This window comes from Onthophagus taurus, unplaced genomic scaffold (assembly GCF_036711975.1).
Source record: "Onthophagus taurus isolate NC unplaced genomic scaffold, IU_Otau_3.0 ScKx7SY_15, whole genome shotgun sequence".
NCBI classification, from domain to species: domain Eukaryota; kingdom Metazoa; phylum Arthropoda; class Insecta; order Coleoptera; family Scarabaeidae; genus Onthophagus; species Onthophagus taurus.
The window spans coordinates 50,762-66,609 of record NW_027248940.1 but is presented as its reverse complement, the minus strand read 5'-3'; the positions used below and the strand labels follow the sequence as shown (position 1 = coordinate 66,609).

Sequence of the window (15,848 nt, the reverse complement as noted above, 5' to 3'; positions counted from 1 at the left end):
GGATGCAGCTTATTCCGTTTTATCATTCGTTTAAGTGCATCAAAGCGTTCCGAAATGGCAGAAAATCTTCTTTTACTTTACGACCGTCCTTTGGAACCATGTTTTCTCCCAAAAGGTCCCGAAAAAAAATCTTTTATCGTGCCACATGAATATATGGTAAACATTACTAAATTTTAATAAATTCTATTTAATTTGATTCTTTTTTTTCAGACTGCTAGGTACAAAGCTTTACCAGAACAGGTGGTTAATGATATTGCAGATTATTACACAAACGATAAGATACCTGTAAAACAAATTTCGATACCGGACTCTGCAAAATTTAGAGAAATTTTATCGTTTCCTAGAGAAGCTAGTTTTTCTCTTTTCATTCCGAAGCATAGGGAAATCGCGGGATATTTAATTGCTACGTTTACAGGTAAAATTAAAATTCTTTTAATTCATCTCAAAAATCAAAAATTGTTTTTTTTTTGTAGGAATGGTAACCTTTGAAGATTTATTGGCAATGGCTGTTTACACCAGAGACAGAATAAACCCCTATCTTTTTAATTACGGACTTTCGGTCGCTATTATACATCGCCCGGATACGCAACATTTAGAATTACCGGCTTTCATACAATCATTTCCGTATAAGTTTTTAGATGGAAAGGTTTTACAAAAAGCTAGCGAAGAACTTGGTGTGGTACCAGATTCATACAAAGTACGAAATTCTTTTCTTTCATAACATAGAAGCCAAGAACTACATTACATTATGTAGATTACATATCGGGTAGGCGGACCAACCAACCATGCACCACGACGCTAAGGATCTATTGTACTGGTCTACAGCAAATCCATCGGCCATTGCAAATGATTCACCAACTGGTGGTTCTGGCCCCACAAACGCTTTAGCGCTGCCCTTCCGTGCTGGCTCATCTGCTCATTGCCAGCAGCCCCAGAGTGACCTGGGACCCATATTTAATGTCCTTTTATAGTCATTTACCAGAGCCGACACCGTTTTCACGGCCTGCAGCGCCTGGCGAGCAATTTGACTGTCTGAGAAAAATCGTACCGTCGTGTTCTTCACCCCTCAGTCAAGAAGGATTTTAGCACCCATGTCAATAGCAAATACTTCCGCCTGGAATACAGTACAGTACGTTCCCAGGCTGTGAGCTTGCTTAATCCGAGGTGTCTCTCAGTATACTCCTGCTTCGACCCCTTCCGGCGTTTTTGATCCATCTGTGAACATGCAAATATCTGTCTGAATCAGAGAATTTTCGTTTTCGATCCAGGACTGCCGTTTAGGCAGTACAATCTGGTATTAAGCATTAATCACTGATAGTGATCCCGCTAAATCTGACGGCATTGATAGCACAGTATCGGTGCTTATAATGTCTTCCGCATGCCATTGGTAGGACATGTCGGAATAGTTTTGAGCATATTGCTTAAATCTGTAAATAGTAGTTCTAGCTACTATTTATTTATTTATTTATTTATGTACAGGGTGGTTCAAATTCGATGTCCGAATAGGCTAACTCGAAAACTATAAGAGTTAGAAGAAAAGTAGCTGACATGTCATGATCTCGTTTTTCGAGAAACTGCTAATGCCGAAAACCTCATAGCGCTATCGTCTTTTGTTTTTCCGCTAGAGGCCAAAATTGAAAATATCGCAAAACCCGCATATGTAATTATCTTGGTTATTATTATAGGTGGAGTATTATAACTAAGACATTATATGGACACTTTTTTACAGAGAATTTGATGACGTAGTCAAAAAAATTTTGTCGGTTTTAGATTTTGAGATATTATCACAATTTTCACTTTTTTAAATGGAAACAACCACTGATTATTCGCTTAATAAATTCGTTATTTTTTTCTGATTACAAAAATATAGGGTTTGACAGGTCTATTTCTTATTGTTTTAGAATAAAACTAAAAATAAACTTTTCTTTTAGTGTCGTCGAAGAAATTAAATTTACAGTTTCCTGTAAATTACGGTTCTATAACTAAAATTTAAAAAAACATATTTCTGATATTTGAAACAAATATATTTGTTGAACTGTTTAATTTATATATGTTTTACACAAAAATTGGAATAGATTGCATTATTTCACATTTTTTATTACGATTTAATATTATTTTTAAATTACTTAATAAATTATCGATAGATGGCGCTCATGTTTTTTTTTTAATTCAAATAAACATAGCAACATTTGTTTGTATTCAAAAATTTTCTGAAGTGTCACTTTAAAAATCCTGTTTTTAAGATTAATTACGTAAATTTTGAAAAGTTTGACATGTTAGAATGTTACATATTAAAAAATGATTTGTTTTTAAATACCAGAAGTTATCTTCGTATTTAATTGTTAACTTTTTAGATTTTACCTACCGCCCCGTAACTTACAGGAAACTGTAAATTTAATTTTCTCGACGACACTAGATGGAAATTTTATAAAAAAGTTTATTTTTAGCTTTATTCTAAAACAATAAGAAATAGACCTGTCGAACCCTATATTTTTGTAATCAGAAAAAAATAACGAATTTAATAAGCGAATAATCAGTGGTTGTTTCCATTTAAAAAAACGAAAATTCTCATGATATCTCAAAATCTAAAACCGAAAATTTTTTTTTGACTATGCCATGAAATTCTCTGTAAAAAAGTGTCCATATAATGTCGTAGTTATAATACTCCACCTATAATAATAACCAAGATAATTGCACTTATTGGTTTTACGATATTTTCAATTTTGGCCTCTAGGGGAAAAACAAAAGACGGTAGCGCTATAAGGTTTTCGGCATTAGCAGTTTCTCGAAAAACGAGATCATGACATGTAAGCTACTTTTTTTCTAACTCTTATAGTTTCCGAGTTAGCCTATTCGGACATCGAATTTGAACCACCCTGTACATAGGACACAGCACAGGACAAACCCAATAAAAGCTGTGTCACTGAAAAGAATAAGAACAAAACAAAATAATAAAGACACAAAATAACATCAGTAGTGAACAGTAGCAAAAAAAAAAAATAAAATAAGATAAGTAAAATAAACGATCAAAAATTCTGATTGAAATTAAGCAAACATTCTATAAACAAGTAAAAAATAACAACAATAAGGAATTGCTGATTGTAATGTTAATTATACGGCATGCTCCCAACAGCAGCTAAGGTCGATTTTTTAAACGAGCTAATGGATTCATAAGCAAATATATCGATGGACAGACGATCGGCTGAACGAGCGGCACGCAACAATGGGGAATGTTGATAAGCATTAGTGCGGGTTGTAGGAGTGAAAAAGAGAAAATCATATCTCAACGTTCTGGGCGGAACATGCAAATTCACTAGAGACGTAAGCGAAGTCGAATTATAGATATTATGAATTAATTTATAGAATAGCAATACGTCACTAGCAAAACGTCGCTGAGTCAGTCTCAGAAACCGAAAGGATTGGCACGCCGAGTCGTAGTCAACATAGGTGTTATGAGACTTTCGGCATAAAAATCGAAGGAATCTCTTTTGGACTAGTTCTAATCTTTTCACGTACATATCATATTTAGGATTCCAGATGACAGAACAATAATTTAAAACGCTGAATACATACGCAAAATAGAGAGTTTTTATGGAACTGATATCAGTGAAATCAGTCGCTGATCTCATGACAAATCCAAGCATACGAGAAGCCTTGTTGACCACCGAGTCGACGTGCTCATTAAATAAAAGTTTGCTATCAAAAGTTACCCCCAGATCTTTTATAGACGTGACTCTCTGCAACAATTCCCCACCAATAAAATAATCAAAACGTATGGGATTAGCTTTCTTTGTAAATGTGATGGTAACACATTTACTAAAATTTAGGCTAATAAAATTTGTCAGACAATATTGAGCAAGGTCGAAGAGATCGCGCTGAAGAGCAGAACAATCCTTAGGGCCAGATACACGGCAGAAAATTTTTAAATCGTCTGCGTACATTAAACAGTTTGAATGTTTAAAACAATGAAAAATATCATTAATATAAATATTGAAGAGCAAGGGGCCAAGGATACTTCCCTGAGGGACACCGGACGAGACGGCCACTGCCTGTGAGGAGAAACCTCTAATCCTGACACATTGCGTTCTATTAACCACATAGGAAGCGAGCCACTGTTGTATATTGCTGGGCAAACCAACTTGTTCTATTTTATTTAATAATAGCAGATGATCAACCTTATCAAAAGCTTTGCTAAAATCAGTGTATACGGAGTCAACTTGGCAGTTATCGTCAAAAGAATGTAAAATATAATTAGTGTATTCAAGAAGATTAGTCTCTACTGAGCGACCAGCAAAAAAACCATGTTGTTGTTGGTCTAAAACATTCTTAACAATGTAAAAAATTGGTTTATAAATTAAGCTCTTGAGAACTTTACCGAATATAGGCAGTAGAGAAATGGGCCTGTAATTTTTGACGGAACTTCTACTGCCAGATTTGAATATAGGTACAACTGTGGCACGCTTCCATATTTGCGGAAATACACACTCTCTTAAGGATCTATTGTACAAAATTGTTAAAGGCTCACTAAGAGATTCACAGCAGTTTTTAATGAGAACAGGAGGTACACCGTCGCCGCCGGGCCCCCCAGTAGAGTTAACTGCTCGCAGAGCTCTCAAGACCTGAGCTTGCTCAAACTGTAGGGACTGGTCGCAAAAGCGCGAATTTACAGGGAGAAAACCATTGCTGCCACCCGTAACCCGCGATGAGCGAAATACCGAACCGAAATAATTGGAGAACAGATCGCAGATGTGCGTACCATCAGTAGCAGTAACGCCGTCGAGCGTAACCTCGGTAGGTATGTGACAACCCTCTCGTCTGCTCCTCACGAACGACCAAAACTTTTTGGGGTCACGCCGTATATTTTCTTCACTAGTTACAACAAAGTTTCGGTAATCACGATTGATAAGAAACTTTGAGCGACCCCGTAAGAGGGAAAAGGTGACGTAATCAAGATCATTACTATACCGCTTCCACTTTTTATGCATTTTACGTTTTTCACGTATAACTTTTATTGTATCTTTTGAAAACCAGCACGGGAAACCGAGCCCTACGACTCGTCTACGCGGTACAAAAAACCGATCAATTTAATAAATGATGCAGACTTGAAATTATAAAGCAACTCGTTACAGTGAGATAGATTTCTAGCAATTGAAAATTTACATGAAATATCTAGTGTAGTGTGCGCGATATCTTCTGAAACAAGTGCATAAGTACTTAAAACCAGCTCAAAGTCAAATAACGTGTTAGTAAAAATAAGGTCAAGAATGTTACCAAAATTATTACAATAATGATTTAATTGATACAGAGCGGTTAGAGCGATGTCATCTAAGAAGTCCGCAGCTCTAGAAGAGGTAACCCTAGACGGAATACAATATCGGCAAGCGGGATCAAGGGACCACCCAATTTCCGGTACATTAAAATCACCGCAAATTAAGAATCCCTCATTAGGGTGTCGCTCAATCACATTTATTAGGGATTGGGAGAATTGCGAAAACGCAGCGTTGTCATTCGGCGGTATATAAGCACAACATATATAAGCACAGAGGAACCACTTCTTAAAGCTACACACACCGCTTCAACACCTGTAAACCAGTCCGGTCGCTCCGCACTGGGAATCGCCCTAGAAACGGCCAACAAAACACCGCCACCACGCCGAGCACCCGCATCAACGTTCATGAACCGGTCGCGCCTGTAAACAACATACGAGTCGGGGAAGAACTCCGCGGATTCAATTCCGGGACAGAGCCATGTTTCTGTAAGAGACACAACATCCAAATCCGCGTTTAGAAGGTTCGTGCTGAAAATAGTGCTTTTGCTTCGCAAACCGCGCACATTCTGGTAGTAGATAGAGATGGATTTGTTTGTTTTTTTTTCTCTAGCCACGGCTCTAGTAGTGCCAAACAATTTCTTATTAGCAACTGTGAGATGCTCATTAATGAAACACTGCTGTGATAAACCCTCAATCGCAAACCCTGGGCGGGATCCCTTAGGGAGGGAACGTCTCTTGACGACAGCAGCAGCCAGTACAGAATCGCGCTTTGTACGATTACAAAAGCGAACGATGACGTTCTTTGCTCGGCTCTTATCTCCAAATTGCGGCACACGATGAACGGCGTCAATATTATCTGTTTTTAACGGGATCTCAAGAAAGTCACCTATTTTATTAATGATTTGAGTAATATTCTCATCCGACTTTTCAGGAATACCCTGTATCTCTAGGTTGTTGCGCCTGGAATAATGCTCTAAGTCCGCGACCCTAGTGGACAAATTGTCAACTTGTTTCCTCAACGAAGCATTCTCTGTAGAAAGACCATCGATTACTTTACACTTCTCTTTAAGGAGTATTTCGAAGTCGGTAATCTGGTCAGAGCAGAATTGCACCGACTTTATAAGATCATCATTATTAGCCTTCATATCCCTAAGTTCCGATCGAATTTCCCTAACCATCTCATAAACGGCATCGAGAGTCGGGACACGATTTAAATCATGCGGTAACATTGTCCTCCTACGATTATCAGAAGATGAACGGCAACCAGGACATTTCCACGACGATCCGGGGGTGGAGAGCGCACAAGCCGCCGCTTTGGAGAGAAGATCGCAGGACACGCAGTGTATCCCTGCTTTATCTCTCCCCACCATCTGTCCGCATACCCCGCACTGTGATGACGGCATCGAAACTAGTTTTTACACCACGAACCGAAACTAATAAGTCAAATGAGATAAATTACAAATTACTCTTATGCGGTATAATCAACGGAAGAAAAACAAACGAAAACGGATGGAGGAGGTTATCACGAGTGAAACGACACTGATATAACACAACACCGACAACTTTTAACCGTCAAAAAAGAAAAAATTAGAAGGAACTACACGATCACGTACATTCGCTATGGCGTAACTCTTGTTGGTTTGTATCTATCTATATGCAAATGCAAAGGAGATAGGCTAAGCAGAAGATCCATTGCTAGAGTTGGCGTTGTGTTTATCGCACCAGAGATTGCTAATCCAGCTACTCATGGAATTCGTGAAAGTTTACTGATAACTGAAGTCTATGTGATCATAGCTCTAACCACAGTCACATAGAACCAGTACAGTCTTTCAGGGGTAAGACCCCAATTTTTTCCACAAAGACTACGACAAGTCCACAAGGATAGTCTAGCTCTGTATAAAACTCCCTGCAAATTTTCATTCCATGAGAGTTTTTTGTCTGAGATTACTTCTAGATATTTGACTTCTTTCCAGAAAGGAATTTCTTCACCTTGGATAGTTGGGTTGGGGTCGTCCATCCAACTGTCGTCTCCTGGTGATGGGCACAACGATTGTCTTTTGCGGGTTTATCGAGAGATTCTCTCCCTTACATCAAGCGCAAATAGTATCTAAGGTCACTGGATATCCTTGAGAAACAGGTTCCTTTGACCATAACGACAATGTCATCAGCATAAGCTTGTATTTCTACAACCAAAAGGGACCAAAGCAGGGGAGATAACACCCCTCAATGCGGACAGCCACATCCAGGCCTGAAGCGTATCTTATCACCGTGAAGTGAACTAGAAACTATTCTACTATCACGCATACTGTGGATCCAACCCGCTATAGTTGCTTCCACTCCCCTGTCAAGAGCAGATCTTTACCTTCCAGGAGGTTATGTTTGAGCTTAATATGTTTGAGCTGAACGTAATTTCAAGTACCTCTGATCTATTTTTAACAGTAAGCCCCTAATAGGTAGTCAAAAAACAACTCACCTCTTTCATTTATTAATATTCATTTTTGTTTTCTTTTCACCTGGGTAATTCAATTAAACAAATTTTGTACTTAAAGGTGAAATGTGTTTATTATCACTCTACCGGTTTCGCTCCTTTCGGAGCATCTTCAGGAATTTCTAAAGTTATTAATTTTACAACACTTTCTATTATTATATAATTTTACATTTTAACTTACGTCAATTTTTTGAACAACTAAACATGTATGTGATATTTTATTGAATTAATTCACTATTAAAATGTTAATCTCTAAATATGTGCTATCATACATCACTTTTTATTATATTTTAGGTTATGTTGAAACTGTCAATGGTATATTTTCTATTTTAATGTTGGTAATCTGTCAAATGTGATTGTCGTGTATTGAATTTAAACTTTCTTGTTTTGAATAGGTTGATTTTGAACAGGTTAAAATGAGGTATTACAACATAAACATATCAACTCCCTACATCAAACACACTGAAAAATATAATGGTACAGAGAGAGCAGCTATTTTTAGAGTTCGGGAGGTTTTCGTGGAGGTGTGTATAGTTGTTTGAGATAGGTATATAGTGGTCTTCTTGTAGGTATAATTTGTTCGTTTAGGCATGTTACATCAGGGCAGTTGTTGAGGAATTTATTAATTTCATAGTTTTCCATTATTTCTAAATAGTAACTTTTATTGATATGATGAAGGATTCTGGAATTTTTATCTTCATTAAATTCATGTTTTGAGTTAAATGTTAAGTGATTTCCGAAGTTGGAGTTATTTTTGTGTTTATGTTCTCTTATTCTTTTTCTAAGGCTTCTGCCTGTTTCTCCAATGTACGCTGCTTTACAAGTGTCGCACTCTAGTATGTACAGGGTGTCCCAATTTCGATGTCCGCATAGGCTATCTCCGAAACTAAAAGAGATAGAAAAAAAGTAGCTTACATGTCATGATCTCGTTTTTCGAGAAAATGTTAATGCCGAAAACTCCGAACAGCTATCGTCTTTTGTTTTCGCCCTATCGGCAAAAACTGAAAATTTTGCAAAAACGACAATCGCGAATATTTCACTTATTATCAAAGATGGTGTATTATAAATAAAACATTATATGGGCAACTTTTTACGAAGAATTCAGTGGCGTAGGTAGAATTTTTTTCCCATCTTTTATTTTCGAGATTTTAGACGTAACTTTATTTTTTTAAATGGAAACCATAGTTGGCTATGACTTAAAATAATTTGTTATTTTCTTCTGATAACAAATATATATAGTTTGTGGGGTATATTTCTTATAGTTATTGAATAATTAACAATAATTCATTTTGTTCTATCTAAAACTAATGTATGTATTTAAAAGTTAATGTTGCTATGGTGATAACCATACATACTATGATGGAATATAATGTATCAATTTTGTTTGTTCTTTCTAAAACTATTGTATGTATTTAAAACTTAATGTTGTTATGGTGATAACCATACCATGAGGGAAAGCATTGTTTCCAATTATTGCCAAAGTTTGTAGCAAGGACAGTAGAATCTAACAGGACTGCTACATCCATTGTATTTTTGTAGTCGACTACGGGTTGGTTGCCCGCACTCTACGTCACACTATTTGCCCCGCCTGATAACTGTCTATGTTTTTAGAGGTTATATGATAGACATTAATACGTCTAAAAACATAAAACTTCAAAACTAATATGAATACGTCTAGGATATAACCTCTAAAAACACACAGCAAACGCATAGACCATAACAACAGCTAGGCGTGGAAAATAGTGTGACGTAGTTTGCGGGTAGGCTGTCACAACAATGGATGTAGCAGTCCTGTTAGATTCTACTGTCCTTGAGTTTGTAGTAGTATTTAAAAATTCACTAACAACTCTGGCATTATGTGCTGGTGCTCCGTCATATTGAAAATATATCATTTGAGACATATTTAGTGGCAAATTGTCGACCAAAGGCTCAATGTGCTGCCTTAATATATTGAGGTATTTCCCTGAGTTTAAGTTTTTATGGTAGATACTATATGCCAAAATTCTATTATCTAAAAGGACACACCATACATTGAACCCCAATCTTCTTTGAACACTCAGAGACTTCATCGGTCCAGATAACATTTTGAACAAACAGCAGATTATTTAATTTTTTTAAATATCATCTACAAAATTCTAATCTTCGATTGACATCTCCGGCACGTAAATAATGAGTTAGCCCCGCTTTGTATGGTTTATAGTTATTTTTCTTTCATATTCGGGAGCAGCGTCTTTTGGGTCAGACGTCTTGTTGCAATTTTTTTTGCAGGTCATTTTGGTATGTTTTTGTATGTGGTTTGGGGAAGGACCAAATATCTATTAAATTTTCTGCTGATCGGCTGAAGGTTCGTACGTGCGGAAATAAAATTCCGCGGCTAACGTCGCATTCTTATCTGATAACATATAGCATTCCATCATGTTACATTTTTCATAATTTTCGAAATTCATTGTAAAGTTTTATTCAGTTTTGTTATACTTTGACACTTAACACGCTGGTGCATAATGCCAGCACATAATGTCAGAGTTGATATCGAATTTTTAAATACAAACTTTGGCAATTATTTGATACATTATGTTCCATCATAGTATGTATGGTTATCACCATAGCAACATTAACTTTTAAATACATACATTAGTTTTAGATGGAACAATAGTATATTGTTTTATATGGAAGAGAAGCAGTGCTTTTTATGGCGTGGTCTGTCGCTTAGCGACGAACGCAGTGAGTCGCTAATGACAGATGAGCCGTTAAAATTGTGGCGTGTCCGACAGTTTGCCGGACGAACGAAGTGAGTCCGGCAATGACGGACCAGCCACAAACGAATCTGCTTCTCTTCCGAATAAAACATAGTATTTTTTCTTCAAACGTTGCAAATAATACGGCGCTAAAGTGAAATGTTCTTCAACGTTATGGCGCTAAAGTGAAATTTACTTTAGCGCCATAACGCTGAAGTACTTTTTTGCTATGTTGATCTTAGCAACCGTCGTTATGCAACAATGACTTACTTCTACCGCGAGTAAACACGACAACAAAGTTGTCATTTAATGACGTTTGAAGAAAAAATGAATTTTTGTTAATTATTCAATAACCATAAAAAATATACCCCACAAACTATATATATTTGTTATCAGAAGAAAATAACAAATTATTTTAGGTCATAGCCAACTGTGGTTTCCATTTAAAAAAATAAATTATTCTTCGTAAAAAGTTGCCCATATAATGTTTTATTTATAATACTCCATCTTTGATAATAAGTGAGATATTTGCGAATGTCGTTTTCGCAAAATTTTCAGTTTTTGCCGATAGGGCGAAAACAAAAGACGATAGCTGTTCGGAGTTTTCGGCATTAGCATTTTCTCGAAAAACGAGATCATGACATGTAAGCTACTTTTTTTCTATCTCTTTTAGTTTCGGAGATAGCCTATGTGGACATCGAAATTGGGACACCCTGTACACACCATTGTCGTCCAGTTTATTTATTTTGTCCTTATTGTTTATAAGCATTCTTTCTAATGTTTTATTTGGTTTGAAATTAAGATTTATATTATATTGTTTTAAACTCTGTTTTATTTTATTGGATATGTTGCCTTGGAATGTTAGCTCTATAATAAATACTTTGATCTTCATTGTGTTGATTCTTTAGAGTGGTACAATTAATCATTTTTTGTTTTTTCATTTATGTTGGTGCTTGCTAAGAGGACAACTAATATCACAGCAATCACATTTATTATTACTCATTTTTAAAGATTATCGAAATTAATAATAAACATTTTAGATGCCGATTGAAGTTCCTCGTCACTACACAGCCACCGATTTAGAAGAAGAACAACGCCTCGCTTATTTTCGGGAAGATATTGGGATTAATTCTCATCACTGGTATTGGCACTTGGTTTATCCCTATTCCGGGAAGGAAGCCAATAAAGATCGAAGAGGAGAACTTTTCTTTTATATGCACCAACAGGTTATTGCCAGGTACAATTTCGAGCGTCTTTGTAATAGTTTGAATCGTGTGTTACCTTGGAGTGATTGGAAAACGCCGATTAAGGAGGCATATTTTCCCAAATTAGACAGCCAAGTGGCGGCTCGAGTATGGCCCGCTCGCATGGAAAATCAATTGATTAAAAATTTAAACAGAGATAACATAAATATGGCCGTCAGTGACTTAATTCAGTGGAACGATAGAATAATAGAAGCAATTGATAGAAATCAGGTTAGAACAAAGGATGGATTGATGGAATTAACCGAAGAAACCGGGATCGATGTGTTGGGGAATATGGTGGAGTCGAGTGTGTTATCGCCGGATCGAAATTTTTATGGGGACCTTCACAATATGGGTCATGCGTTTATTTCTTTGGCTCACGATCCGGATAATCGTTACCTTGAGGATAGTGCTGTTATGGGGGATACAGCAACGGCGATGAGAGATCCAGTTTTTTATCGTTGGCATTCGTACATTGACGGATTATTCCAAAGGCATAAAAATAAATTAAATCCTTACACCAAACAACAATTAGAGTTTAAAGATATAAAAATGAACGATGTCTTCGTGGAAGCCCCTAATGGGGTGAAAAACAACTTATACACATTTTGGCAAAAATCGGATCTCCAATTATCCCGGGGATTAGATTTTCGCAAGTGGGGCTCAGTTTACGCGCGTTTTACCCATTTACAACACCAACCCTTTACTTATAACATCACCGTGACCAACGATACTGGAGGAGAACGCATGGGAACTTGTCGCATCTTTTTGGCACCGCAACAAGATGAACGAAAAGTTGATTTTGTCTTTAGAGATCAACGAACGATGTTTATCGAATTAGATCGATTCACTGTCGCGCGTAAATACTTTAAAAACCTTTTAGTAATTTAATTTTAATTAATTTACTAATTATTTTTAGTCAAACAAGGTCCCAACACGATAAAACGCCACTCCAAGGAGTCCTCCGTTACGATTCCATTCCATAAAACGTTCGATAACGAGACGATTTCTTCAATTACACAATCGGCTCGTTCTGATTATTGTCGGTGTGGTTGGCCCGAACACATGTTGATACCGAAAGGGACCGAAGGAGGGATGAGATGTCAACTATTCGTGATGATTTCCGATTATGAGCTAGATAAAGTAAAGAAATTTTTAATTCACTTATTTTCTAATATTTTTATATTCGTATCTTGTTATTGAAGGTTGGTGAAACAACATCCAGCAACGAATGTAAGGATGCTATGAGTTACTGTGGAGTTAAGGACCGGAAATACCCGGACAAACGAGCTATGGGATATCCATTCGATAGACCGTCTACTTCCACGACTTTAAACAGTTTCCTTACATCTAATATGATTGTTGTAAGCTGCAAAATTTTCTTCAATGACCGTGTGGTGCAACCGCATAAACAACCGTTGTAGAATTGAAGCAAAAATTAATGTTGACGACTTGATTGCGATTAATGGATTAACGATTCATGATTCTTTGTATAATTAATATAATATATATTGTTGTTGTGTATTTAATGAATCCACTTGAAAAAACTTAATAAATGTTATGATATATTTATTTGTTTACCTAATTACCCTCTTCGCACCTTATCCTGTCTGTTATGTTCGAGTGGAGCGAAATAAAACGAAGGATTGACCTTGTGTCGTTTATTTTAATCAGTAACGTCCTTTCCATTCAACATTCATTCGTAATACCAATCAACGATATGATTGGTACAAAAGGAAAAAACACGAAAAAACTAATTACTTATTTCTAAAGTCTGCAAAGTTACCCCTCTTCTTGCGCTATGACAACAGAATAACTTAATTATTATTCCAAGGTAGATTCGTCCACCATTCCTAATTCAAACTCAAAGGAAGCTTCCTTGTCTTTACAGGCCTTGACGCGAGTGCGGGAAGTTAGCCCCCCATTTTTTGATTTTTCATTGTTGTTCTAGAATTGTTCTACATTGTTTCAAAGCGACAAATAGAAAAAATAAAAACTTGGCGAGAAAAACCGAAAAAACGGTTTTTTTGAATAGCCCCACATTAAAAAACTGGAAAACTTGGAAAAACAGATTTTCTTTGTTACTCTAATAGGCGCATACGCACTAATTAAATTTAGAGAAAATTTTTACATAAAACGAGATATGCAAGTATATGTATGAACACAAAGCAAAGGAAATATTTTGATAAATTTTATATTTTGCGTAATTTGAAGTGGAAAATAGCAAGTATTCAAACGAAATAATTTTGCGGCTTTTCTGTGACGTAGGAAGTGCCAGGAAGTGCACAGTCTGAAACAAATTAAATTGTCCGTTAGATAGCGCTTGCGGTGTGACAGTTTCAAAGCAAACCAAGGATGTAACCAAGGTCCGTTGAGTAAACATACTGTATAAGGTTATCCAACTCCCTATGAACGCTGTTGTTATGAACGTATCCCCTCCGCAAAGGCCCATAGACAAAGGCCTTGTTGTGACGTCATTGGAAGAATTGTCATTTCTGTTTTCATTTATATACGTAAACCAATAGAAACTCATAAGCTTTGTTCGTTGGGACTGCACTACTCTGCACGACATGGCACTAGTATGACGTCATAGTGCAATAAAGTGTAAATAAGTGCAATGTCATGTCAACTTATAGTAGACGCCACGAGAGCTGGCAGTAAATCATCATTTTCCGCTCTTACAAATGCCATGCGTAGTTCACAAACCGCTAGAGAGTAATGTGTGTTGGAAAGAGATAGCATTAGTTTAATATGTCTGCTGTACAATTCAAATGGCCACATCGAAAAAGTATGTCTGTTCTTCTAAGGGATGTCATTCTATAATTATAACCTCAAATCGAAACGTCTTGTGAGCGTTGTCATGAATCTGTTAGTGTTTTCACAAGCCGAAAATGCTTTCTTTGAAAGGAAAATCATTAAATAATATCTTTGACAATGTTTGACATATAACCTCCATTACTAACATAACCTACATTTAAATGTATGTGGTGAAATAATCTAAGTCGTACGTCCATATCTTGATTCATACCATTTTTAAGCGATCTGTCACTGCCAGCTCTCGTGGTTTCTACTATTTAGTGCAGGTCAGAAAAGTGTGTAAACCATGGTCTCAACGAACAGATTTTTATAAAAAAAAGTGGACGAACAGGAGATTGTCAGCGAAATACTCGTGGAAAATGAAATCATCGCAGAATGTTTTTTTAGTAGCGGTTCATCAATTATTATTATTTTTTATTTTTTCAATTATTAGCGATATATATTGTTAGGTAATTTTTCAAAATTTTTAATAACGATAATATAAAGTAGGGCGCACTCAAAAACAATGACACTCGTATTAAAAACACTTTATTACGCAAGACGCAATTAGAACAGCAATTGACACGGGGTCCGAACCAAGAATGTATCTTTTCGGAAACCGATAGCGGTTCAAGTGTCGAGGGGCCTTAAGTAAACAAATACCAGGTACACGCTCATTCCCTCTAGACATAAACAGAATGAGCGGGTACAGTCTGTTTCATAAAAATATCAAATTAAATAACAATTCTTAACAATGTTTAAATTAAAACGCCTAATTGCTAACAATATGTATTTTCTACACCAAACTACTAACCCTTATAAGTTCTTTCAAAAGTACTACTTAACGTATAAAGAAATCACATGCTAAATTGCACCAAAATCGATAGAAGTACTTGCAAAAAAAAAAATTTGGGGTGCTGAGGGTAGTTAACCCCAGCCACCCCTAAATGAGAAAAAGCAGTTAATTAATATTTTTAAATATACTATAAGTGTATTTAATGCCGCCAAAATCGACAGGGTAGTTTTTAAATTATTCCAAAAAAGTAGGGGTAGTTTTCTACTGCCTCTACTGGGATTGAATATATTGTGTTCTCTAACACAACAAATATTAATTATTATAAGGTTTTATTTCTTAATATTAATATTAATTACTTATTGAACTTAATCGAAAGCAGGTGCAACAAAATCTGCACTAACTTGCACCCGCTGCACGAAATTGCACTGCGCATGGCCCAACGAACAGTATGAGTGCAACTGCACTAAACTACACTATCCCCAACGAACACACAACATCTTCACTAAACTGCTTAGTGCAA

The 15,848-nt window shown here is 36.3% G+C and overlaps 1 protein-coding gene across 1 annotated transcript; it reads left to right on the top strand.

The window, feature by feature from the left end:
- The first annotated feature begins 20 nt into the window (after positions 1-20).
- Positions 21-13,304, top strand: LOC111419364 (phenoloxidase 1-like). The gene is made up of 6 exons (XM_023052146.2): positions 21-156; positions 211-415; positions 474-697; positions 11,533-12,595; positions 12,656-12,879; positions 12,942-13,304. The coding sequence occupies exons 1-6, from the start codon at positions 55-57 to the stop codon at positions 13,158-13,160; spliced, it is 2,037 nt and encodes a 678-aa protein (XP_022907914.2). The 5' UTR covers positions 21-54; the 3' UTR covers positions 13,161-13,304.
- Positions 13,305-15,848: the final 2,544 nt, after the last annotated feature.